General features: G+C 39.3%; 1 protein-coding gene across 6 annotated transcripts; it reads right to left on the bottom strand.

The window, feature by feature from the left end:
* Positions 1–82: 82 nt before the first annotated feature.
* Positions 83–26,428, bottom strand: TRA2B (transformer 2 beta homolog). 6 transcript variants are annotated; one of them, XM_060242022.1, is made up of 9 exons: positions 26,254–26,428; positions 12,392–12,525; positions 11,138–11,300; positions 9,837–10,025; positions 6,678–6,793; positions 6,071–6,154; positions 3,267–3,329; positions 2,476–2,549; positions 83–617 (listed from the first exon to the last, which is right to left on the bottom strand). In XM_060242022.1, the coding sequence occupies exons 1-9, from the start codon at positions 26,287–26,289 to the stop codon at positions 607–609; spliced, it is 870 nt and encodes a 289-aa protein (XP_060098005.1). In that variant the 5' UTR covers positions 26,290–26,428; the 3' UTR covers positions 83–606. The 6 variants fall into 6 exon arrangements, with proteins under 6 accessions (XP_060098005.1, XP_060098003.1, XP_060098008.1 ...); XM_060242020.1 differs by having other exon boundaries at positions 11,096–11,300; XM_060242025.1 differs by lacking the exon at positions 3,267–3,329 and having other exon boundaries at positions 26,254–26,407.
* Between the last annotated feature and the right edge of the window lie 1,413 nt (positions 26,429–27,841).

A 27,841-nucleotide genomic window follows, 5' to 3' on the forward strand; every position in this document is an offset into this window, starting at 1 on the left:
AATTTTCATCTCCTTATCACAGATTCCAAGGTTTATTGCAACTTATAACTACTAATACAAAAAAGCTTAGTCCACTGAAATAGAAAGGTACAATATGGACTTTTATTCAGACTTCATATTATTGAGGGTAACTGAGAGAGGGTTTATAGCACAGGATTGTAGATCTTTTGAATTTTGCTCCTTCTCCAACTCACACTTTGTTTAAGTATGAGATATGGGCTTCAAAATAAGTAAAAAAACACCCTTTATTATGCCACCATTTGAAAGTGTATTATACAGGTTCAGATCTTCAAAATACCCTGAAAACTGTAAAAAAAAAAATTAAACAACAACTTTGGACAATAGAAATCTTTCTGCAAAGTTCAGACTAACACATGCAGAAGACACACTTTTCTCAAAACACAACTCTGAATGAAGCACCAACTACACAAATATGCAGAATGAAACAGCATCTTAAAACTTCACCGAAAGTAGTCTCAATAAACGGTGTAAAAGTCACCTATTCACTAGGCACTATTAGACTTGAACAAAAAGTGACAAATTATTGTCCACGAGTTTGCAATCGCAATGCACTGTACGTAGCTACAAAATCTTTAATTTCACGCTTCAATAGCGACCTGCAAAATAAGAAGAGATTACATGTACCATTAGGATCATGATATTCTACAAAAGGTTATTCATTCACAGAAAAATTCAAGACTAGTCATATAATTTTAAAAAGAGGGAGAAAAAGAAAAAAGATATTTCATGGTGGAATGCAGAAGCTTGAAGTCTGCTATAGCCAATTATCCTTCTGTGTCTCAATGGTCTCTGTGCTTCTGAGGCTGGTGTGGCCTCTTGTGTCTTAAAAGATTTTTTAATACTGTATAAGGCACATTTCTCCCCCCTAGTGTGAAACTCTCATTTTCTTCACTCTTCCTCCTCCTCTGAAATATTCAGCCTGATAAAGTATTCTATGGCAGGGGTCCCCAATGCCCGGATCCATGACCTGTTAGCAACCAGGCAGTGAGTTGTATAATTATTTCATTATATACTACAGTGTAGTAATAATAAGAAAAGGACATTGGATTTATATCCTGCCCTCCACTCCGAATTTCAGAGTCTTAGAGCGGCTCACAATCTCCTTTACCTTCCTCTCCTACAACAGACAGCCGGTGAGGTGGATGGGGCTGAGAGAACTCTCCCCAGAAGCTGCCCTTTGAAGGGCAACTCTGTGAGAGCTATGGCTGACCCAAGGCCATTCCAGCAGCTGTAAGTGGACAAGTGGGAAATCAAACCTGGTTCTCCTAGATAAGAGTCCACACACTTAACCACCACACCAAACCAATACAAATAAAGTGCACAATTATATCATCACAAAACCATCCCCCCTCTCCATGGAAAAACTGTCTTCTACAAAAACCTGTCTCCGGTGCCAAAAAGGTTGGGGACCACTGTTCTAGGAAACAAAAGCTTGCGATTTTGTAATGTTGGATTGGTCCTAATAAAAAAGACATCATACACTGTTTCTGAAACTCTAATTCTGTATCTTCACATACTACATATCATTAATTTAAAAAAAATGTATATTTTTGAGAAAGGGGAAGGAGGGTGAAAATGGGATGATATATCTATACAGAAACAAGGAAAAATAAAATTAACTCACTAGTCACAGGCATCTCCCCACATGTATGCTACCAAAATTTCTAAACATTTATATGCTATTGTTTATCTACTATACTTTTTATCTTCAAAAGTTAGCTTCACCAGCTGCTGCAGAGTAACTTGTGAATCCCTTAGAGCAGGGGTCCCCCAACCCCTGGACCAGTACGTGGCCTGTTAGCAACTGGGCCATGGAGCAAGGCAGAGGCGTTGCACTGCCGCGTCTGCCCACCCAGGACCTGGGTGGATGAAAGAGGCAGTGTGGTCTCGCTCTGAAGCACCACCTCTTTCATCTGCTTGGGTCCTGGGTGGGCTGAAGGGGCAGTGCGGCAGTAACCTTCACCTACTCCTCATTTAAAGACCTACATGGAGGGGGGCAGGGATGGGGCGTGAAGGCAGTCAAAACCTCAGCATCCCCCCCGCCCTCTGGAAAAATTGTCTTCTGTGCAACTGGTCCTTGGTGCCAAAAAGGTTGGGAGCCACTGCCTTAGAAGACTCAGGAAGAGACTGCAAAAAGATCTGCTCTGTATTTTTTTTTAAAAGCTTTCAGGAGTTTTGTATCCACTACTTAGCTGTTAGTTTCACTTCTGGTGTGATTCCTAGTCCATGTCCTAGTATGTTAACAGGACTGACTAAAACTTAGTAATATAGTAGGGTGCTGGGGGTGGGTAGCTTGGGTTATTTTTCAGTAATCACAAGTATTTCAATAAAAATTGTTGGTAACCCCTACTTTATACATTTACTAACCGCACTCAATTTTAATTATGCTTTTTACTCAAAGTTACCTTGTATTCCAAAATGAACAGTATACTGAAAACTGAAGTTGTTACTTACGAGGTGAATAGGACCGAGACCGGGAGCGAGATCTGTAGCCCCCTCGGCTGTAATATGGAGATGGTGATCGTCTCCTGTACAAGAATATTAAATTGCCATCATTCCTTACTAAGTTTTACTTGGTACCTTTCATGTGTGTACAGGCATGTTTATGTACACATACCATTTGTATTCTGCCACCAATACTTGAACTCTCATGCTCAACAAAAGTAAAAACTAAATACCAAACTATGGGAATTGCTATATTACACGTTTGCTCTCGACAAAGTTAACCACCAAAAATTGAAAACAAACTGCATTAAAAAAAAAAAAAGATTTCTCATTTAAAACGCAGGTATTTTACCATGCTAAGTTGAGGGACTTTGCAAGCTGCACCATGACAAATACTAGTTTTGAATATCGATATTAAACCATTACAACTGCAGCTAAACAAGCATGGGAACAGAAAGCTTTTGGTATTTAACATTTATTTTTACAAGAACGACTGAATCTGACTAAAGTAGATGACATTTTTACTATATGTTCAGACTATAAAAATGTTCTTGTTTTAGAGTAACTTGTAACTCCTTGGCACCAATTATGAATTTCCCAAATGCAGACTCCAAAGCTGTTAAAAAGCTTACTCCAAGGCTGTTAAATTATTAGCAGAAGAGTATTTTTAAGGGCTGCATTGCCTGTTGAAGTATTTAAATTCCCCAGCTTTATTAGCTATGGTGGTATAGCTGGTCCTAGTAAGTCATCTCATCATTTGCACTTTTTTAATAAAGGTACTGGGTCCTCTCCTAGCATACCTGTACATTTGATCCCTGTCTTGGGCAGCTCGCCACCCTCCTCCTCCTCCTCCTCCTCCACCTCTGTGAAGACATAAGCAGAAGAACTTTTTTGCACTTTTATTTATTGAGTTAGTATATATAAATGATTTATAACAAGGAATATACAAGAGACACACCGGTCACACAAAATAACTCTCAAGAGCAGCAGCATGATAACAGCACTGGTTACCTTGCTTCACAGAAGGAATTATTTGTTTTCAGTCACTGTGATTTTAACAGTATCACAAACTGCAGGGGACATTCTAATCATGTAGATATTTTGTGTTTCTATATTATGTGCTTTCAGCTTTAAAATGACATAATTTGACAATACTTGACAGTGCACTCACCTGCGACAAGGCAGACCAAAGTTGGAGGCAATTCCACGCAGATGATACACATTAAATACCACAAACCCATCAAGAAACCCAGCATTATATGTTAAGTGCCTGGATACCCAGTAGAACTGCACTTTAATGTTTGTCTGTGAAACTCTGAATTAAAAGGAGAGATTTCCAGCAGGTACAAGCCCCAAAAATACCTTTCTAGCTGATGTTAAGCACCACAAAGAAAAAAAAAGAAAAATGTCAGGCTTGCAAGCATGAACATTCATGGAAGCATTTCTGGTTTTAAGGAAAGCTCAAAGGTGTAATTTTGGCTACATTCAATCCTGCTTTTCCACTGGTGGGTAGAAATTTTAGCCAGTTCCCCTTCCCACTAGACTTCCCTTCCTGAGCTATCAGTGGAGCAGGCAAAAGTTTTGTTCTTCTCACTGCTCATTATTTTCTACTCAAACTAATGGCTTATGTATTAGAATGTTTTAGAGGCTAAAGAAATTTGCTGTTTGGATGCCATGGCACTATTTTATTCAATATTTAAACAGTATATACTTTCTTACTACTTGGCAATTTCAAAACCAAACAGGCAAACCTACTTGTAGCCTGTATTGAACAAAAAACCTTGTTGCATATGATGAGGCAGTATGTGTTAAGGCAAATCACTGACCTTCAACTGAGTGGCAGCTGCTTGCTACCATACTTGTGGGGTGGGGGACAGGGAATGGAAGCACCCCAATGGGGCTTAAATGAATGTGTAAGTTCTACAAGTAATATGGGAGACAGGAGACTTTTTTGTAGAGGCATTTAAGCCACATTGCTGCATACTTGGAGCCATCTTGCAACGAGGTTAGTGGTGCGTGTGTATATATATATATTGGCCACTGTGTGACACAGATTGTTGGACTGGATGGGCCATTGGCCTGATCCAACATGGCTTTTCTTATGTGGTCTATTCTGTCAATTAACTATACAAGACTTCCAAATTCCTCTACAATGAGGAATATTATCTCAGAACAGATTGTGTGAATGTGCTTAGGAGGCATATTTAAAGCCTGCACATATGATGGAGAGAGAGCATGAGCTCAAGACTTGATACTGTACTCCACCACCATTTATACTACTTACACACCAGAGCTATGTATGATCAAGACCTATGTATGAACAAGACCTGAATATTGCTTTTTTTAAATGAAGAGGAATCTCAGTTCTCTTTCCTATACTGTACACTCATCTTCCAATTTATTCACTGCCTATCACCTTGCTTTTACCGCATTGTCTTCCACCTTTGTAAGCCACTTTCTGCATTACACCATGTCATGCCTTAGATTTTTATTTTTACTTTTCTACTTTTGTAACTCTAATCCAGTTACATTGTCTATGAAATATGCTTTTTTGTATTTTGCAATCCACCTCAAGTCTCAAGAAGAAAGGCAGACTGTAAATGAAGTAAATAAATAAAAATAAATTCATTACTGGCAATACAGGATAATTTTGTTCAAGCTGAATTACACACAAAACTGTAAATGACTTCCCATTTAGCCACATTCTCCCTTGAAGCTGCCCTGAATCAAAAAGGTCAGCATCCTTTAGCAATGAAAATATCCCCCAACTAGTTTCTGTTTCCCCCATTTTATGTCTATTTACTCTCCGATATATGGATTTTAAACAATGTAAATAGTCTAATATGCACAGGGGCTGACAAGGGCATATGAATATGGATGTGTAATGGCAGACTGAAGCTTGCTGGAGTGGTTTGCAGCAGATGAAAACACACACTTGCTTATCTCTTATGGCTTATTCTGGTTGCAAGGATTGCTAAATACATTATTTAAAGTGTTTCCTGTCTTAATGTTCTTTCCAGCGCTTCCACCAATGATATGCTTTTGAAAACCTGTCTCACCTAAAGCAGATATCTTTGAGAAGTTGTGACAAAGTAACTAGCTGTAATATGAGCCTTTTGTATGTTCTGTTGCCCATACCCTTACAATCCCTTTATTTGAAAGTGAATTGTTGCATGTATAAGGTATACCCTGTTTCTGCACACTGGTAAATTCTGGAGAAATTATTAAAAAGAGAAATTACAAAAGGAAAAATCCAACCATGGTGCCAAGGAGTTAGCCTTCACCAAAATAAATGTAAATGGGTAATCCATTTTCCATGGCAGTGTCTCTGCTGGCCTACAGTGATTCCGTAAGAAATTATCTACAGATTTTTTTCTAGATTAATACTAATTATTGTTTTTAATTAAGAGTGTACCACTTCAGTGAAGAATAAGCAACTACCAGCCCATTTAATACCATATCTGTATATGGATGCCACTAAGACATCCATGTCAACAAGAACCAAATGGCAGAATTTCAGTACAGATTATATCATGCAATTTCATCAAGCACTAATCAGCAAACAAACAAACAAACAAAACAAATCATTATTTAACAGGCTCACCTATATGATCTGCTGTAATAGTCACGGTCGTCATAGCCTCTGTCATACCCCCTGTCATAATAATCTCTTCGCCGGGAGCTACCACTATAAGGAAATTCATAGAATAGCATTAGGAAGACAGACAATACATAGTTATACCAGAACATAAGGGAGCAGATACTGGATAAAACATTGTGATCTGAATCCATAACTGAATAAAAAAACTGAATCTAATATTTGCTGATAAAAGAAAATATTCCAATTTATGCATTATGCTAATTTTCTCTGAACAATCTTTCTTTAGAATACATAAAAGCTAAAGGACACAGGGAAAATTATATTAATAAAACAGAAAGGGAACTATGAAATATACTCCAATATATGGAGCACCTAAGAACAAATGTTTTCCCAAGAGTAAACACAAGGAGAGTTTTGTTTCAACTTTTCCCAACTGTGCAACTTTAATGCTAAGCTTAGTCAACTACTGTGGCAGTCTAGAACCACAGATTCTATATTCACAAATGCTTTTGTTCACCTGTATAAACAGTAATACAGTGACATGTAAAACTACTTGTTGGAAACACTCATCAACACTATTCCAGATAAACAATATGCTCCAAGAACTCACTAAGTAGGTCTCCCCATGTAGATTCCAGGAGTAGGTGTGTGAGGTCTTTTAGTTATTGAAAAATCAACTCTGATTCTTCGCCCATCAAGCTCCATTCCATTGGCCCGTTCTTTTGCCTATAATAAATAAAAAGGAAGGGGGGGGGGAGGATTATATAATATTCACATTTAGAATCAACTTAATTCAATCAGAAACAAAGACTGAGTTCAGCAATTCTTACTAGTGGGGCTCTCATAGCAGGTAACAGGTTGTTTCCTGCCAGTCTATAAAAACTTGCAATTCCTGCATTTCTCATTTTAAAGATGCTTCATTAAAATATAAAATGGAGAAGAGAATTACATAGGCCACTTTGTGCTGCCATCACAGAGAAAGGTAGGGTATTAATGGACTAAATATATACCCACATTGCAGTGGACTGGCATTTTAGTTAAAATTGTGAATAAACAAAATAACTCTACAAATTACAAAAGCAGGGCTTGATCATTTCCACACACTGCTTGCATTTCACAGGGAAAAACCATTTACACTTCATATTTGACAGGATGTGTCACGTATGTCAAATGTGTAATTTGTCCTGTTCCAGATAATACAATGGAAGATGTACATGCATGTGCCGCTAGTTTAATCTTACTATTTTGCAGCCCTGGATACTAAAAGCACCTCCAGTTACACATCTGCTTTTAAGTGGGGATGCAAAACCATCCTGAATATGCAGACCACAGAAACGCTGACTGGCCTTACTATAGGCCTTAAACATTCTGTGTATTTAAGAGCTACTCTAAAAAATTAGGAGCAATTCATTTTTCACCTCCCTGTGACATTCACCAGCTACCACCCCAATTTCTATACCAAATTCAAACAGAGTTTTTCGTCTATATTTAATCTCAACAAAGTGTTTGATTGCAAATTCTGAAACCCACAATCAAATTGTAGGGTTTCAAATTTGGGGTATACTATTGCTAGAAGTTGGCCAGATTTAATTCACTTAAACACATGAATCCTGGCACAAGAGCGGAAAAAAGAGGAGAAGTCAAGAGCCTAGGAAAACATATTTGTTCTACAGATAAGACTTCTGCCAGATCACTCCCTCTCAAGGTAAACATTATTGCCTACAGATGATTCATAACCAAATGTGATTCAGAGATGCACATGGTTTATTGTTCAAAGGTCCCCTTTTCTCAAGTGAATTCTCATCACAGTCAGCCACCAGGGCTGGAATGGAACCTCCTTGTTCTATAAAATAACCAAGACCAAAGTGCACTGCTAGCTCTCCACTGGGCAATCCCTGCAGCCTTTTCCCTGCCTACCCATATTATTGTATTTTTATTTATTTTATTTATTCGTGATTTATATCCCGCCCTTCCCACGAGTGTATCCCAGAAGCAATCCTCAAATTCAGATCAGATCTGCCCTCCACCCACCTGCTCTAAGAGGGTGGGGGGTCCCTGTCATATCCTGCAGATCTGCAAAGCCCAGAACTCCTCCCATCCAACTGCAGACAGAGAAAGGAGCAGGAGGCCGTGCACAAAGGTCATAAAACACCATTAAACCCAGCCCCCTGAATGCCAACACCTTCCCTAAAGGAGTCTTCCCTGCGTACATTTACCAGTACAAGTAAATCCACACCCAATGTGTAATACTAGTGCATAGCTGCCTCTGTTCTTCCCAACCAGTACCCATATTCTGCCTCTTGCTTTCCAGCTGAATTCAACTGCTGCTTTCCAGCTAAATTCAAGGCACTGCTTTTGCCTTAGGATGGTGTGGTGGTTGCAGTGTAGGACTAGGATCTGAGAGATCCAGGATTCAAAGCCACACTCTGCCATGAAAGCTTGCGGGGTGACCAATGGCCAGTGTGAAAGATGTGCAGAAGTCTTGTCCCTTTCTGTCAGTCACCAATCCCTCGTATGTCTGTTTGATGTACCGGCAAGGCAGATAACAGCCAATCAGGGCCCATGGATGGCTAAAGAAGTCACATGGGTGGAGAGAGCATGACAGAAAAGTCTGTTACACTGTCAATTTAGGCTGGATAGAATCTAAGCCAGGGATGTAGAACTCATTTGTTCTGAAGACAGAATCTGACATAAATGACACCTTGTTGGGCCAGGCCATGTGTGCCATAAAATGTAATACCAAAAGGCCATGTGTGTCATAAAGTCTCTGCCTTCTGTGAGAAAGTAGGCTAGCACAGTGAATGCTTGAAAAGACTGTAGCTGTGTCATGGCTCAGTTTCTGAGAGAATCTAAGTCAAGATTTGCAGTTACAGGGTGAACTCCCATAAACACTGTGTGATTCTGCAGGTTGAGGGAAGGCCAATATTCAGCACAAGAATAAAAACTTGGCTGCTAATTTTTCTCTAAACCCAGAAGTTGACAACTGAAATGTTTTAATGTGCCCAGCAAAAGCTGTGTGTTACTTGGAAACAGTTTTAAGTCTCTTTTTTATTTCTCCCATCCCTTACAATGAATAAAAGTTATTGTGTTGTCTGGTTTCCATGATGTCCCATGTGCAATAATTGCATTTAGAAGGCCTGTTGGGTTCAGTTTGTCAGAAGAAAGTTAAAGAAACACAGCAGGCTATCAGTTTCAATGGCCATTGTATATGAAGTGGGGGGAGACACACTAGGAGCCATAATGAAATTTCTAGATACCAGAGCTCTGACTCTGGGAATTTCCTAACCCTACTTTCCTAACAGCCAGAGTCTCAAGTCTTACCTGGAATGCATTTCAGCTTGTTAGCCCTCATCCAGCCCACTTGCTAACACCTGCAAACACTGATTCAGATTATCTGTCTCGCCTAACCTGGATGACAGATTTTATTTATTTATTTATTTACATTAGACTTTTATCCCGCCCTCTCCGCAAGTGGACTCAGATGTAGAAGCAGGTGGCACCTGCATACTAATGACACTTCAGCCCAGTCTGACACACAATGTCTCCCAGGGGTTTAATTCAGATGTTCAATAGGGGTTATGATTACTTGCTACAACAACTTGTACACAGTCTTGTTTAAGAAATAAATTGTTCCCCATTTGTAAAATACAGAAATTGCTATCTGAATCTTATTCTTAGCAAATTATATTGCTTTGATATAAAATCTATTCAGATTAATAAAAACAGCGTATGTTTTACGAAATATTTAGCATTTTATATATTTGCTTACCTCCTTAGCATCATCAACACTTTCAAAGTACACAAAAGCAAATCCTCTTGAACGTCGAGACTGTTGGTCATATACAATAGAAACATCGGCAATTGGACCATATTTGGAGAATACCTCCCTCAGATCTCTCTCTGTTGTATACAGGCTTAACCCAAACACACCAAGACAACAGTTTGGGTCAGGATTTGCCTATTCAAATAAAGATAAAGGCGCAAGTTCTCATTATAAAAATTAAAATATATATACCAAAGCATTTTAAGCATTTTGTTGAATTTCATAATATTACTATTACTACTACAGGAAGAAAACTTGAAAACATTAAAATACAACTGCTTAGTCCCTACCCCCACTCTACCCCATTTCCCCGCTGTGGAAAATACAAGGTTCCTAGTGTGTGGAGTCATACTCTCCATCAGCGAAGAAAAGGTGGACAAATTAGGAGAATGGAGGCATGCCTCCCCACCCCCACCCCCCAAAAAACATATCCTGTACTTTGGACTTCCTTAATATGCTCAACGTTTAATCCAGACCAAGGCTGATTTACAGCAAATGAATACTGCAAGTAAAAGACCAACTAGCATAATTTCTATACTACAGAGACTGACTGATTGGTGGTTTGTATTTATCTATCTGTTTGTCTTAATAAGACGTCTTACTAGAAGAGTGACACACAAGGTTACACTGCTGATAACAAGGAATGAATATCAAGCATATGTCTGCATTTATTTGCAGAAGTTTTCCTGCATAGGCAAACAGCTGTAATTAAGAGCTGTGGAGACAAACCACTTTCCGTGAATAGCTATCATACAGGCCAAATGAACCTGTTTTGGGTTTATCCTTGCACTTAATTTTTCTCATGGAATCTCTCTGTGCCCTCAAGAAGCACTGCAGAATGTCAGACTAGCATCAAGATTTACAATTTTAACAATATTTAGAGAATTCTGGTATGAATAAGAAAGCTAGCTTTTTTAAGTCCTCAAACACATAACTTTACTACAGTGATTTCTAGAAATGCTACGTTTCTTGCAGAGACACAATATAAAAATACATCTCTAAATGATAAGAGAACTATTAACAAAGGAACAACAAGCAAACTGTAATATAAAGATTTTGAAAATGCAAAAAATATTAAAGTTACAGGTTCAAACTTATACAAATGCAAAGTATTTATGAACTGTTGTCTTAATTGCTAAAATAAAATTTAACACTTCTAAAACAATACAGTAATTTGAAACTTTAGAACTTTCCAAGACACACACAGCTGAGTTATCTCTCATCAAGTGCTGCGATGACAGCCTTACTCTGTTGCCAACATGACGCCGGCGAGTAGACATAGGAGAGTGGCTGTGGCTGTGTCGACGACGATAGTCGCGGCTGTAAGATCTGCTTCTGGACCTCCTATGGGATCGAGAACGTGAGCGTGATCTTGTATAGTGCCTGCGAGAACTCCTCCTTGATCTGGATCTATCAAATATGAAAACCAAGGATATTATGTTGAACCACACTAATCAAATGCATGGCTTAAAAAGTATCTGCAAAATGAAACTTATGTAAGCAGTATATTTCTATGCTTACAACTAATCAAAATAATTGGTGTATATCTGAATGCTGACTGTACATAAATGTATTAGCCTCCCCTGTTCTATAGCCAAGCCCAAGTAAGGCATAGTGCAGGGAAAGACTCCACGGTTCTTTAAGACAATTATTTCTTGTTGCCACTACAATTCAGGAGCAAACACAAAAGCTGCAAATAATCCTTCCTGCGCAGCAAAAGTCAGAAATAAGAAGCTTTCACAAAGAGATGTTCCGAGACCAATCATTCTCACATAGATTTCAAGCACATACTGGCTAGGTAAAGCCATGCTTTTCAAGACAGACTTTGTTATACAACTTTCAAGTTTTACTCTAGACCTTTTTTTTTGGGGGGGGGGGGTATCTATAAGTTCGAAATACCTGATCAAAATAGTTGCAAATTAACAGAACTATTTTTCAAGAATGGTTCTCAGAGAACTAAACCTAAATGCATTTTAAGGAACCTTTTAAATACTACTTGTTATTCTTCTGTAATGTCCAAGCTAACTGACTGGTTCAACACTAATACAAAATGGACAATCAGTTGGAAGGCCCTTGAGGCTGTCTTAAGATACATTAAATGTTTAAATCAAGGCAAGAGAAGACATACCCTCATGAAGTTGTATTATATAGAATAAGACTACTGTTCCATAAAGGTCAGTTATTGTCTCTGTTTAGACTTGCAGAAGCTTTCCAGGGTTTAAGGTAGTTGTATGCACCAACCAGTATGCGTACGAGCCAAAACTGTATCACAATGATCCAGATGCAGCCTGCTGAAATAGCAATCTTGTGATGCTGAATGACAAATTTCAGCAGAATACATTGCTCTACAGGGCAGTCTGGACAACCTGATGCAACTCTTGTATTGTGCAAACACAGTAACTTACAGGTCTCATTTTCTCATGAGTAATGAAGTATTTAAACTGCCGTGTTTAGATATTAAGTTAAAAATGAAAGAATATTTTATTACAGGAGATGCTTACCGAGATTCAGATCGTGATCTAGACTTCGACCTAGATCGCCTAGACCCCTCCTTGGATCGAGACCTAGCAGGCGAATGCCTTGGAGACTTGCCAGAACCATGAGCACTTCCGCTTCTGGAAGCAGAACGGGATTCCTGCATGTAGAAAAGGTACGAATTTAGCCTGAGCAGTTTCTTCAGTAGTTCACGCTAAACAAGCTCTGGTAAAAATGTCAAAGATCTGTGTCTCCATTATGTGTCCGGGCAGTTGCCAATAGAACTGCCTAGATTGATATTTTTTGCCTGTTAAGCACTTCTTTAAAACCCTGCATGTTTTTTCTATTAAACAAATACTGCATGCATGTTTAGCAAAATATACAGGGACACATAAACAGACTAGTAATTACTTAGCGTAGTGCTTTCAGATTCCAGATTACTTCTTATCTTAACTTCATTTTTATTTCTTTTCTTCATTCTTCCGTTTCAAATTCTGACTTCTTTCATCTTCCCCACTTCACACAAATTGCTCAATATTCTATAAGTGGGACTTCTGGTCTGATAATTAGCATGCATTCACTTTCTTTTTTTTCAAATTTCAGCTTCACTTATTCCTGAGCTTCAAATAATTCTCATTTATAAAACTTGTCAAATGGCGACTTCCGCATTTTCCTTCTTCAACATTAACCTTAATAAAAAAAGAACAGGATGAAGAATATTTAAAACTCCAGGATAGATATTCTAGTGCCAAGACTGAAACTAGAAAAAATTCTAAGTGTTTGTAGTATTTTAACTAGATATACAGTTCTTGTATTGTTGATTCCATTTTTATTAAGTTTTAAAAATATGTCAATTTAATCAAAAATGAGTGACCAACTATGAACTCTCTAGTTATGCCTACTTTAATATTAAAAGTGTAATAGCTGAAATCAGATCTCATAGCAGAATGACATGAAAACTTCAAGAACTGTCTTTTCACATTTGCATTTAGAAATTAGTATGTCCAAGAGTCACCAGTCTGCAAACTTCTGCTTGAGTTTGGTAGTTATTTTTTTAAAATGCATGTAGAGTCATTAATTGAAATGCATACTGAAAACCTGAACAAAAAAGTCTTTATTTCCTTTATTATCAAGAGTCACTAAGATCTGCAAAGTATAATAGCATGTGCCCAAACTTCTACAACAATAATGCAGAATGCTATCAATTTACTATGACACCTTTGCAAGAATTAGAAGAGTTTTAATATATCCTTGAACTAAATAGCTGGAGTGGTAAGACCAGGGGTGTTGAACTCATTTGTTATGAGGGCCAGATCTGACATAAATGAGACCTTGTTGGGGCGGGCCACATGTGTACCTATTTAAGATTAAGTAGCAGAGATATAAATTTTTTAAAGGACAAACACAACTAAATTTTTAAAAAGCACCTTAAAACGTGCTTAAAACATTAGCACTTCTTGTTCCTAAAGGTTCTTTCTTTGTATTTCTCCCATGCGATCCAGGGAACTGGGCAAAGGAAGCTCTGGCTCTTTCCTGCCCTCCCCAGGGCACCAGGAGGAGGAGGAGCCTCAACCAGTGGAGAAAATCAAAGTTTTGCTCTGTAGCTCCTGTGATTGAGCAAGCCTTGTAAAGGAAGCTGAGATCCAGATGCAGAAGGAAACAAGACAGAGGGAGAAGGAAACAGACAAGAGCCAGTTGCTTGGGAACCTGATAGAAGCCCTCCGGGGGCCTGATTCGGCTCCCGGGCTTCATGTTTGACACCCCTGGGTAAGACAGTAATAATTGCTGATTTAACTGTTGGTATATATCGTTGTGCTGCCTGAGAAAGTCTTAGGAAATGGTGTGATTCAAATAACAAGCAGTAAGTACTTATCTAGACTCCCCAAAGCAGGTTTAAATAAACTATTATTTATTTTTTAAAGGGTGGTGGTAGAATGTGATATTTTAAAATCAAATTTTCAAAAAGATCTCAGATTGCGTCCCTTAAAAGACTGGTTTAGATGGTGTTTTAATATAACAAGCATTTAATCAAGCTGAATTCCTTAAACGAAATCCATGGTTTTATTTACTTCATTTATACCCCACCTTCCCTCCACATTGGAGACCCAAAACAGCTTATGCTATTCCATTCTCCTCCATTTTATCTTCAAGATATCTCTGGGAGCTAGAACATGTGACTGCCCAAGGTCAGCTAGCAAGCTTTCATGACAGAGTGGGGAATTCCAACCTGTGTCTCACAGACCTTAGTCTGACACTATTACACCACACTGGCACCCAAATGATCCTCAAACATAATAAAGCCTGCTGTCTATGTAAACGTTGTGAAAGCAACGTCACCCCAGAGTAAAAAAGGAAACAAGGAACAAAAATGTTCCATTTCTGAGATCAAGCATTAAATATGTGATGCATCACGTTATGACCCCTCCAAGATTTGCAGAAAAATCTGAAATCTAAAACCACCATATCGAGGGATTTCACATTCCTCTACAAGTGGTGACTGTATCTTTAAGAAACGAATGCCCTTGGTGGTCGTTGCAAGGTAACTGCAACAACATTAACAGCCTTCCCATCTTGGTTTCTATCAGTACGAGACAGGGGAAGAGGGCAGGGTCCTTTTCCAGGGCTATTTCAGCCTTCAAGGGAGTATTAGGACCAAGCCCAACAGCAACCACCAGACAACTTGTTCCCATGAGACTGCCATGCCTCACAGAGGCCCAGCTGCTCAGTAATGTTCAATAACAGCCACTGTAAGGAAGCTTGAGTAGTGGTTAGAGTTTCAGCTGGACCTGGGAAGCCTAGCTCAAATTTCTATCCTGCTATAGAAGCTCACTGGGTGACTGACCTTGGGACAATTAAATGTTCTTGGTCTAACCTACCTCACAGGGTCGTTAAGAGGAGAATGCTGTAAACTCCTTTATGTCCACATTGTGGAGAAAGGTGAGAGATACATTAAGTAAATAAATTTATTTGAAGGGAGACGACAAAATGTAGATAAGTTGGTGGGTTAGGAAGAGAGAAGCAGCGAAAGGTGAGTGTATGGGGTTGGGGGGCATACAGTAAAGTAAGGTGCCCACAAGTCCTTATGGGTTCCCCACTGGGCAGCTAAGCTGGTCCCTGAGGCTGGCACCACACACCTGGGCCTAGCAGTCAGAACCAGTTTTTTCCTCTCAGAAAGAGGCTGTTGGGGAGGAGAGAAGAAGATAGGTTGCCTTATGGGTGTAAATAGAAGAAAGCAGGAAAGGTGAAGAGGGGCAATAAAGGCTTTTCCAGGACATAAAACAAGAAGTAATGGGGAAGGGGAAAATGGGATCCCCTTTGAAAGTCCTTGAAAGCCTCCTACTTGTATTTATTATTGTTCACTTTGTGAGCTGCCAGGTGAACAGCACCAATATTTACTTTCTGCAGCGAACAATTTTGTCGAATGCCAATTCCACACTAGACCTTTAATCCTAGTTCAGCCCTGTCCTCGAACTGGCATTCTATGCTTGAATAATGGAATCATAGAAACCAGCTCCATGAGTTTATGATTCTAGTGTAGAAAATCAGTTTTGGGACAGGACTGGACCAGGATTAAAGGTCTAGTGCAGAATTGGCCTAAAACAGTTACTAGTCCTTGCTTCTGGCAAATTCCGAGTGCTTAGTCATCAAGTGATTTTTGTCGGAAGACTCCAGTAGCACTCCCAAGCTCCTGACTTCACGCACTGGTACTGGTTTTTTGGGTTCAGTTGTATGTGCCCAGAAAGAAGTCTAAAAAAAAGATCTTCACAACTGCTTCCTTACATTCCATAACAAAAAAAGGAATGACGACTTCATGACCAGAGGTTTTAGATTATACTAATGGACTGTAAAAAAGGTTGTATTTACTCACAAACAGATGCAGCAAGCAATTAGTATGTGAACTTGTTTGGGCAGTATGATTTAAAGTTGGTACCCAATTTAGGTCAAATCTATCCCTCCTTGTTATTTAAAATATTCACTATATCATACTAAACAAAAATGTAAAACAGAATTTGAGTTCACTATGATAAGTGGCATGGATTAAAAAAGAACATTTTCTTAAGGCTGTAACGCAAAGGAACTAAATTTCTGGATAAAAATCAGTGATTTTTTTCTCAAATATAAAATTTAGGATTTTTAAAATTTAAATTTTTGTAATAAAATGCTTTTTGAGGACAAAACTAAAGATAGTTTTCTGTTTAAGATATATTACAGTTCAAAGTTTATTCATCATGAAATAAGGATTAGTTTTTAATTATGTAGCCTGAGGCTGTATATTCACACTACATTTATATTTTTGGGGTAAATGAATTTCATTAATCCATTCACACTGTCATGCTATTCCAGAGGTTTCTGGGTGATTTTTCCTATCTAGGAGATATTATCACAGATGCTTGGTTTTACAGTTCTCAAAACTAAATTTATGTCTGCAGAGATCACACGCCTCTTCTTCACAGCAAATATGTTATAAAATAAACATACAGAATTAAGAAACCTCAATCCTATTGGTCCTCTGCAAATCTATGCACACAGAATCAACCCCTTATCACTTAAGTGCTAAGTTTCAAGAAGTTCAATGAATATAAGATTGTTTCGGTGGAATAGATCTGGATAAGGAGCTGTTAAGAGCTAAGTGTGAGGAGGGAGGGGCAAACAGTACAAATGACAGTGACATTTTTGAGCAGATTATTCCAGACATAGTGACATCTTTATGAGTGTATCCCCACGGAAGTGTAAGTAAATAGAATACATACGCTATATGATGTTATTGTTTTAGTTAGATAAAACAATGTAAATCGTTATCATTAACGACTGTTTTTATCCTTGTAATTTGTGTTCTCAAGAAAGTTAAGTAGAGCAGAAAAGTTGTCCAAATATGATAATTAACCTACTAAACTGGAAATAGTTCACCTTGCAGTGATTTCATAATTATCTATATAACTTAAACTAACGTGAAACTGAAACCTTCATCTGAATAGTAAATATTAAGGCCAACAAGAATCATGTAGAGAACCATGATTTAAATTGAGTCTTACTGACTAGTGATTTAAATCAAATCCACCCTGATCTCTGGGGTTCTACAACAGCCTCTCCTACCGAAAAGACAAACCAAATGAGTTTGCCTTTAGTAGTGGAAGCCCAAATTAAGAATGATTCAGCTAAACAAATATGCTTGAAAACACTTGCGGCTGTTTAAACCTGGATCAATTACTAGAATGATAACCTTCACTCCAAATGTTCCTATTTAAGATAGCAGAACTTGCATCTGTGAAACCATTTTTAATACCTAGCAGTTACATAAAATTTGTGTAGTTCATAATTTTTGCCAAAATATTATGCACGTATGAGTAAGTCACCCAGTTCTCTTGCACAAATCCTGCAAACATGCCTTCAGTTCTGCAGAACTGTGTTTGGAAGGCAAACCCCAAATCTCAGAACTGATGATTTACCACAATGTAATAAGACAGGCCTCCATAAAAGATTGGAAGCAGTTTGTGCAAGAACATAAGCTATTGTAATATCCAACATAAACCCTTCTAGAATCAGGGTGGATAAAAATCAATGATTTTTTAAAAAATTGATTTTTTAAATTTAAATTGGATTTTTTAATAAAATACTTTTTGAGGAAAATATATTATCATCCAAACGTTATTCCATCATGAAATGAGGATTAGTTTTTAATTCTGAAGCATAACGCTGTATATTCATGCATTGTTTAAATTTTTTTGATAATAAATTCTATTAATCCATTCACAATGTCATGCTCCTTCCAGAGGTTTCTGTAAGATTACTGGGAAGTTTCTCTGTCTACAAGATTATCATAGAACACAGATGCTTGGTTTTGCAGTTCTCAAAACTGTAATTTGTGTCTGCAGAGATCACATGCCTCTTCTACACAGCAAAAATGTTATAAAATGAACAGCGTTGAGAAAAAGACCTTAATCTCATTTTCTACAAACCTATGTACACAGAATCAACCCCTTAAGTGCTAAGTTTCAAAAAGTTCAATGAATAGAAAAAGATTGCTTGGAGTGGAATAGATCTGCACAAGAAGAAACTTAAGTGTGAGGAGGGAGGGGCAAGCAGTAAAAATGAAAGTGAAACTTTTTGAGCAGAATACTCCACAAGACTTTGGATCATTTGTGTGTATAACCTGAGGTTTATCACATTATTCTTTCCCCGGAGGAGAAAACCTATAATGGCAGCAGGCCATAAAAGAGACCCAGTTTGGGAATATTTTAATGAAGTTCCTCTATCTATCTATAATGTGTTTCTAATAGTATTAAAAAAAATCAATATTTTTATATAACTGTAAAACTAATATGAACAGTTGTTATTCTAAAAACGAACTCTTCATCTAATTGTGAATATCAAGGTTATATCAGCAATAATGAGTCTTTATGTTGAAAACTATGATTTAAATCAAATCCACCCTGAAATTCTCACATCTGTTGTGTTAGCCAGAAGGTGTCATAGTAGCCTGTTCTATTCCCTTTTCTGAAACAGAAGATCAAATGTGCACACAGCCCATAGCGCTACCCTAGCTGACCAATTATGTTAATATAGACAGTGCTCTATATTTCTCTTGCCTGAATTCCATAGGTAAGAACATTTACTGCATGAAAACATCTAGGCCAGGGGTGGCGAACAGTAGTTCTCCAGATGTTTTTGCCTACAACTCCCATCAGCCCCAGCCAGCATGGCCAATGGCTGGGGCTGATGGGAGTTGTAGGCAAAAACATCTGGAGAGCTACCGCTGGCCACTCCTGATCTAGGCTATATTGCACAAAATACTAGATTACGTGCCAGCCACCCATCTCTAATTAATGTATATGATTTTCTTCAGCCACCAGATCCCATTATTCCTTAAAGGTTTAAGAAGCAGACAGTCAACCTTATTTTTAAGTATGAGCCACACCCTAAAACTGATGTCTTCAATAGGCAGGCAAAGCTAAGATCAGATGATGCAGCATATCAAGTACAAGGTTCACAGAAATGCTTAGCAATTGTTTAAAAACAGACATCCAAGATATACACTTAACAAAGGTGGGGAGGATGCAAGGTATATTCATTTACGGATCTCTCCCTTCAGTAGGGCCACGTTAAGTATCGGCACCAACCACAATTCTTAAGCAGAGCTAGAAACACCCCACTGTCCTTTAGTGATGCACGACTGAAATATTGGTTTGAGCTGCAAGGAGATCAAGGCTTCAAATGCTAAACTTACTACACTATATTCATTTATGCTAACCTTACAATCTTGTATATGGCAGCCAGAGTCCTATGTCTTCTTCATTCCCTTCTCTTTTTATATTACTTCTTTCTCCTGGCTCTTCCATCTCTCTTCCAGGGGTGAAACTTACATTTCTTATTCGCAACATCTCTCATGGGGTATTCAAGCCATTTAGATACTCTTGTAGTGACTTACTTTCACCCTGATCCCTTCTCACAATAATCTACTGTCTGATAAACAGTAGCGATTTCTGCTTGTCTGCTCACTTTCTCCTTTCTACTCCCCTTCTCCCATTCCAGTACGATTAGAATCCATGCTTTGTGAAATCCTGGTTTTAGCTTCATCCTGAACAATTCTATCTTTTTTAACCTGCAAGTATTAACATTTTAATAATGGAACTGTGTTTGTGTATGACCGAAACACTTAAGTATGAGTAGTATCACTAATTGATCCTATTTTCTTTTAAACTTAGAATCAGAGTTGGAAGGGACCTCCAGGGTCATCTAGTCCAACTCCCTGCACAATGCAGGAAACTCACAACTATCTCCCCCTAAATTCATAGGATCTTCATTGCTGTCAGATGGCCATCTAGCCTCTGTTTAAAAACCTCCAAAGGAGAGCCTACCACCTCCCGAGGAAGCCTGTTCCACTGAGGAACCGCTCTAACAGTCAGGAAGTTCTTCCTAATGGTGAGCCAGAAGCTCCTTTGATTTAATTTCAATCCACTGGTTCTGGTCCTACCTTCTGGGGCCACAGAAAACAATTCTGCACCATCCTCTATATGACAGCCCTTCGAGTACTTGCCTCTTAAGTGCTTTCTTGTTTTGTGTACCTTTCCCCAATATTTTGAATACAATCATCAATTTCTGAAGACTGCTAAAATAAATCTTCAAATGTATTTTTCACTCAGATGCCAAATACAGATCAGTCATGCATTGTCAATTTCAACCTGACTAGGAAATAAACACTGATCTCAGCAGCTCTAGGGACAGGAAACGTATTAGCGTTATAAAAAGACCTTTTTCTTTCTTGAATCTTGCAAACCAATTACACAAATTCTTCTTCTGAGTTGGTGATGGTAGAAAGTGTCATGAAGCTCCATTGATCTTATGATGACACCACAGGTTGTCAAGGCAACAGACAAACAGTGGTGGTTTGCTATTGTCTGACTTTGCACAGAAACCCTGATCTTCCTTGATGGTCTCTCATCTAAGTACTAACCAAGGGTGACTCTCCTTAGCCTCCTCTGAGAGCTGATGAGGTCAGGCCAGCCAATGCCATCCATTTCCACAAAAGCAGGAAAAATGAAGAAAATAGAAGGATTTCTTTATAGTAGAATTCATTTCACTGCTGGGCTCTGGTGCAAACATACACTGATTGATAAGGGGCATCTATACTCACAATGTAATGAGGCAGCAGTAGGCCAGAACATAGCCCACATGCCTGCCTGCCCCAGCCAGTCATTCGCTCAAAGCTCAGTTCTATGTGTATAACCCTACCACCACATGGGTTATGAAGCCTGCTATGCCAATAAAGCTTATTATTGTTGTACTATGATGCTGGACAAGGAGTATTTTCTCTAAAGATCAAGGAAAGCAGCTGCTTCATTCTGTTTCCTGCTCAGCTACCAAAATCACCTGAACATTAAAGAAATGGCTAAGACAAGTAAGCAAGGAGGGAAGTTCGTCCTGTGCTCAAATGCTCCTGTTGTCATACGATGTATGATGCAGGCTAGGCCTGAGGAATATGTGACCAGAAATGCCATCTATCCAACTGATTTATACTAAGGTAACAAATTAAGGCTCCAATCCTAAAGGGAAAGCTAGATTCAAGTCCAGTAGCACCTTAGAGACCAAGGAGATTCTGTGGGCATAAGCTTTATCCCAAAACCTTGTTGATCTCTAAGCTGCTACTGGACACAAGTCTAGCTGTTCTATTGCAGATCAACATGGCTACCCTCTGATATTAGGGAGAGTAACTCTTACTGTATCCTCAGAAACAAAAGCAGTCACAAGCATGACTAACACATTTGGTGCCTGCCTGTAACAATCATTTTTTAAAGTTTATCTCAGATGGTCGAGCTTGGACTTAGCAATGGAATCCATCCAAGCACCTCTCATCATTTCATACCATGTCTGTTTAACATGAGTAGATGGCTAAACTGATCAGTCCCTATTAGTAGCCATGCTGGCCCAGAAAGAAACAGAACTGAGACTTTTGTATTCTTAAAAATAAGGGAAAGCAATGTTGGCCTATGAGACAGAACAGGCCTGCTCAACTTGCAGACCACATTCTACCCACCCCCTCCTTTGGGTTGCCACCTCCAGCAGCAAGCTATTCCACTTCCTTCCACTCACTAACACCATTGTCCTGTTGGAGGCTGCCTGTTAGGAGGTACAGACTCCTAACTCCCCTCCACACCACAGAGGCTCTGCCTCTAGGTCTCCCCTGGAGAGTTGGCAACAGGCACCTTAATGGCTTCCCTCCCAATTTGGGAACCCCTCTTGCCAATTACAAGCATGTCCAGGGAGTTGGGGAACAACGTGGCACAGAGAAGACTACCAATGTTAAAGATTAAGATATTAATAAGGAAAAGTTCACAAGCCTACTAAAGTACCGCAGATCAGCAAGTGGAAACAAAAGAAATTGGGAATAAGCAATCCTTCTGTCCTTTTTCTAAACCACACATCTCAATCTAAATGTTACATTAAGACAAGCTCAAATAATCTTGAAGAGTTGCAAATGCAATCCCTTGGGGTTCCGTTTTACCTTGCTGGCCACATGGCCTGAAAAACGATGGCTGCCAGAGGGAACAGTGCAGCTTGGGGCTTTCCCTTGTTGAAAATCCTGTGCCAAGACGCAAAGAGCCCCCACCTCAGAGCAAAAACTTTTATCAAGCCTGTATCTCCACCCACTTTACAAAGAATCAGAGTTGGAAGGCATCTCTAGTCAAACCTTCTGCACAATACATGGAATTCACAAATGCCTCTCCCCACCTGCTCCATGCCCAGAAGATGGCAAAACAAAAACAGAAAAAACCCCCCACACAAATCCCCTCCAGGATCCTTGAAAACTGACTTGAGAAAAAACTGTTGCCTGACCCCAAAGTGGCGAACAACATTTTCCAGCACTCCCTCCACCTCTTTGACCTGGTCTGCCCAGGTCAAGGCTTCTTTTTCTGTTGTCTTCAGGAAGCCTTTTTCGGGGAGGCATTCTGAAAAACTGGAATCACTTGGAGATTTCCTCATATAACACCAAATCCCTTGTGGACTGTACCAGTCAAGTAATTATTATTTCTATGGCTAGAACCTGACAGGTAATTGCAACTGATTTCCTGCTACGTCCAAAGGGGGGGGGGGGGGGGAAGAGACCTAAACTTTTAACTTCAGAGAGGGGGAAATAGGGAGGGGCAGTCTGCTATGGTCTGCCAACCTCCCTTCAGGAGAAAATGCATTTTCTGAAATGCAGTTTTACACTGCAAGCATGGTAGCCTCTGCTTTAACCTCATGGCTGTCTTGAGACAAGCCATCCTATCCATTATTTTTTATCACATGCACAGGACCAATTGTGCAAAATAGGTTTATAAGCAAGTTCTTATTCTCACAACCATCTTGAGAAGTAGTCAGGCTGAGAGGGAGGCCAACTAAAAGTCACATCCTGAGCTTTATGGCGCAGTGGGGATTTGAATTTGTTCTCCCAGGTTTTAATCCTGACTATCACTCTAACCAGTACATCAGTTTCTCCTACTGTTCCCTCAGTCCCCAAATGCAACCTGAAGATAATCAATCTGACTCACAGGATTTGTCAACCTCTGAAATATACACAGGAGTACTGGAAAAACATTAACAGTCTCTGCTTAAGTTTTTCTGCCCAATTGTTCACAAGAAACCAAAAAACATCTGTGACCAGACTACCCAACTATTTAATACTTTTTAATATATTTATATGCTTTTTAAATATAAAACTGCTTCAAACTTAATATATTTAATACAAAAGTCCACATTGACAACCATAAAATACAATACATCCTTATAAACAGAGCCCATAATAAACTGATACAGCATACAAATAACTAGTTAATAATATAATAGAAGCGTTTTGTGTCCCCACTTCTTCAGTATTATGATATCTTCCACTTGTGCTGTATATTACAAGGGAGTAAGCCAGTTCCTTTTATTAGAAGCATAGCAAAGCCTTCAACTCCATTGCTGGTCAAAAAACTTCATATAAGCAATGAGGCTTCATGAAGGAAATACCTTGAAAATATAAATAACAAAACTCTAATATAGGTTGTTTATGAACTAATATATTTCAAAGACCTATGGGTTGACTCCTATATAGGATAACAAAATAAATTGTAATGGAGACAAAAATATGAAACAAATTTTTCATGTCAGCTGGTTTTGTATGAAATATGTATTAGAATTAAAGAAATTGTATTACATTGTTACAAGTAAGTTGGCAACCCTGATTAAGGTTTGTGCACCTTTGGGGCCATGAGTTTGCATAGCCAGCTGTTTGCAATTATGGGGAACATTCCTTTGAATAGGACCAACAGAAGGCAGTATATTTAGAGTTTTTCTGCCAGCAATAAAGAAAGATTTTGGTCCCGCTTTAAATGAAAAATAGTTTACTCCTTATATAAATTGGATCTCATTGCTGCATTGTTTACTACTAGAGAGCATCATGCCATATGTAAGAAGTGAAAATTTGGAACCACATATTTATGTGGCTTGCTCCTTATAGAAAAAAAATATAGTGCAACAATGGGTGAGTTTTAAGAGTGTATGCTCCCTATAATAGCCAAATTGTTTTGAGATAAAGTTTTGGTTTCATTCCTGGGTCTTTGAAATATATTATATTAGTTCATAAACAACCTATATTAGAGTTTTGTTATATATATAGTGGGAACATGAAACGCGTCTATTATATTATTAACTAGTTATTTGTATGCTGTATCAGTTTATTATGGGCTGTTTATAAGGATGTATTATATTTTATGGTTGTCAATGTGGACTTTTGTATTAAATACATTAAGTTTGAAGCAGTATTATATTTAAAAAGCATATAAATATATTAAAAAGTATTAAATAGTTGGGTAGTCTGGTCACAGATGTTTTTTGGTTTCTGTATATATCCTTACTGTGATTCCCCTGTTCTTACTATGCAATTGTTCACAAGAGCCCAAAATGCAGCCACATTATCAGTGTGAGAATCATTAATCCATGTTCCCAAAACATTGTCCTAAAAAGGCTGGTGTAACTTGGAAGTTAACTTTAATGCTTGTAATACAATAGTATGCACTTTGCAGAGAGCTATAGTCACAAGTCTCATCAGCACAGTATGTCCTGCTCCCCACTACAAATATGCAGAGTAACACCTAACAGAATCCTTTAAATTAAACAGAATACCCCTCAGCATCTAGATTGTCGTTTTCTGCTACCAGTTTATTTTATGAGCCAGAATCCAACAGTGGTATGTCCCATTACACCACCTTATTCAGCTGCATATGACCCAGGCTCATATAAAGATTCCCTACATCCGAACAACCTCAAAGAAAAAGCTGCACTGTATTTTAAAATAAAACGTTTTGTCTTGGGGGGGGGCACAGTAATGAAATTATTCTAAGTGTTAAAGAAATGACCCATTTTCCTGAACACGGAAATAGTGCCATATGGAATAGTGCTAAGAAGAGCCGGAGGTCACATGTCAAAGACTTCACATGGCTCCCCTATTACCATCACTGTTGCAGCAGTTACTTCAATGAAACCTGCCTTGCTAGTTTCATATATACAGATGTATATACAAACGGCGCAGGTGTTTAAAGAGTAGATCAAAAATATTCCAAAAACCAATACTGTGCGCTATTAAGACACGTGGAAGTGTTTCCATATACTTCTATTAAGAAAAAACCCTACCGTTATTCAGAAATCTTTGCCAATAGGGCGTGAATGCTGAGAGGCACCTTTAGGATCAATTTTGTCCAAGCTACTAGGAAGCTGATACAGAATTGCTCCTGAAAATGCTTCTCAACAGCCACACGCCGTTGACAAGGCCAATGAGGTTGGTTAAACAATTTCTCACACGCGCGCGCTCAGAAATACAACTTTGCGGCCTTATTGAGCGGCCGCTTGCACGTAGTTTATGCAAAAACCAACACAGTGAACTCGTATTTAACCTATCCTGTGTCGCCACATCCGATTGGGTAGATTAAACTAAGAAAGCCGCACAGAATCCTACTGGCAAGGCACTTTCCCGAGCGGCCATTTTGTCCCTGCGATTCACTTGGGTCATTAGCCCAAGATGGCGCCGCGCGCAGCGGGTGAGGGGCGAAAAAAGGGAACTAACCATAGAGGGCTGCGTCAGAGCGCCCTCTTGGCAGGAAACGGAGGACCATTTTCCCGCGCCAGACCCACATAAAGTTCGGGGAGGGGGAGTCACTAGGCCGCCTCTTGAGGCTACGGCTGTTCCCCACCCGCGGCCTCTGCGACGCCTACGAGCTCCTGCTCACACTGGCGCCTTCATCTCCCTTCAAGGCAGAAACAACTTCTGCCACGCCAGGCCCAGAGAAGGCCAGAAAAATTTTATTGCGTCGAAATTACGCTTCCTCCTCCACGGGAGCTGCTTCATCTGCACACACAAGACTCTGTATATTACCCGCTCGCCGTAGTTCTGCTCCCCGCTGTCGCTCATCTTTTCGACCTCGGAGTGCTGGACACCGACCACGGTTGCTACCACCAAACCTTCCGTTCGCGAGCCTTCTCCGCAGAGGAAGTGACGGAGACTTAGAGGCTCCGCCTCTCTACTTCCCGCGCGCTGCTCACGCCCTCGTCGTTTGTTTCTTTATCTCTCCTTTTCTGAGGCTTGAGGGTGGGTGAAGTTCCGTGGCAGGGCGTGTGCTTGTGTTGTCCTGAGGGGGTGGCGGGTAGCGTGTGTTTTCGTTGAGCTTTGCAATGAACGTTGTGCTCTTTTGCCTGAGTAGTTGTGGCCAGTACGGTTGCTGAAGAAATGTGGCAACTTCACAGACGAACACTGGCTCGGAATTTTGATTACAGCCTACAAGTACGCAACACGTTATAGTCACACTGACCCCCGCCCACGTGAAAGAATAAAAACCACTCCGGACTAAGTAACCTTATTTATTTAGATACGTTTATGATATATGCAGACAAGGAGAAAACAGTTTTTCAATAAAATGCTAACTTAATTTTAGTCTAGTGGTGCTTTTTGGAGAACTTAGTTTGCTTTTAGATTCAGATGAGTAGCGGTGTTGATCTGAAGCAGCAAAACAAAGTTTGAGGCTGATAGCACCTCTAAGGCCGATGAAGTTTTATTCAAGATATAAGCTTTCATGTGTATGCACACTTCTCCAGATAAAATAAAAAGGTAATCACCAGTCTATACATATAGGTAAAGATGAGCAATAAATTTTGTTGTTCAGTTGCACTGTGGAGTCCGTCTCTTTGTGATCCCATGGACAAAGTCACGCCAGGCCCTCCTGTCTTCCACCATGCTCCGAAGTCTGCTCAAATTCGTGTTTGTTACATCAGTAATGCTGCCCAGCCATCTCATCTTTTGCCATCCCCCTTTTCTTTTGCCTTCTGTCTTTCCCAGCATCAGGATCTTCTCCAATGAGTCCTCCCTTCTCATTTGGTGGCCAAAGTATTTGAGCTTCAGCATCTGACCTTCCAGGGGACAGTCTGGGTTGATTTCCCTTAGGACTAATTTGAACTTCTTGCAGTTCAAGGGACTCTCAAGATTCTTCTCCAGCACCATATCTCAAAAACATCTATTCTTCCGCACTTGGCCTTCCTTATGGTCCAGCTCTCACAGCCATACATTACTACTGGGAATACCATCGCTTTGACTATACGGACTTTTGTTGGCAGGGTGATGTCTCTGCTTTTTATTATACTGCCTAGGTTTGCCATAGCTGTCCTCCCAAGGAGCAAACGTCTTTTAATTTCATGGCTACAGTCACTATCTGTAGTGATCTTGGATCCCAGAAAGTCTGTCACTACTTCCATGTCTTCCCCTTCTATTTGGCAAGGTATGATGGGGCCAGATGCCATGATCTTAGTTTTTTTATGTTGAGTTTTGAGCCTACTTTTGTGCTCTCCTCTTTCCCCCTCAACAAGAGGTTCTTTAGGTGCTCCTCACTTTCTGCCATTAGAGTGGTATCATCCGCATATCTGAGGTTGTTGATGTTTTCCCCAGCAATATTAATTCCGATTTCTGCTTCATC

The sequence above is a fragment of the Heteronotia binoei genome, chromosome 6, assembly GCF_032191835.1.
Source record: "Heteronotia binoei isolate CCM8104 ecotype False Entrance Well chromosome 6, APGP_CSIRO_Hbin_v1, whole genome shotgun sequence".
NCBI lineage: Eukaryota > Metazoa > Chordata > Lepidosauria > Squamata > Gekkonidae > Heteronotia > Heteronotia binoei.

What these genes read in the sequence shown, in the direction of transcription:
- TRA2B (XM_060242020.1), bottom strand. Translation starts at nt 26,289, where the DNA reads ATGAGCGACAGCGGGGAGCAGAACTACGGCGAGCGG. An exon ending in AGCAGAACTACGGCGAGCGG is followed by an intron (nt 12,526 to 26,253) that starts GTAATATACAGA and finishes TTCTACATGCAG; the next exon opens with GAATCCCGTTCTGCTTCCAG. An exon ending in GACAGGGATCAAATGTACAG is followed by an intron (nt 2,550 to 3,266) that starts GTATGCTAGGAG and finishes ATTCTTGTACAG; the next exon opens with GAGACGATCACCATCTCCAT.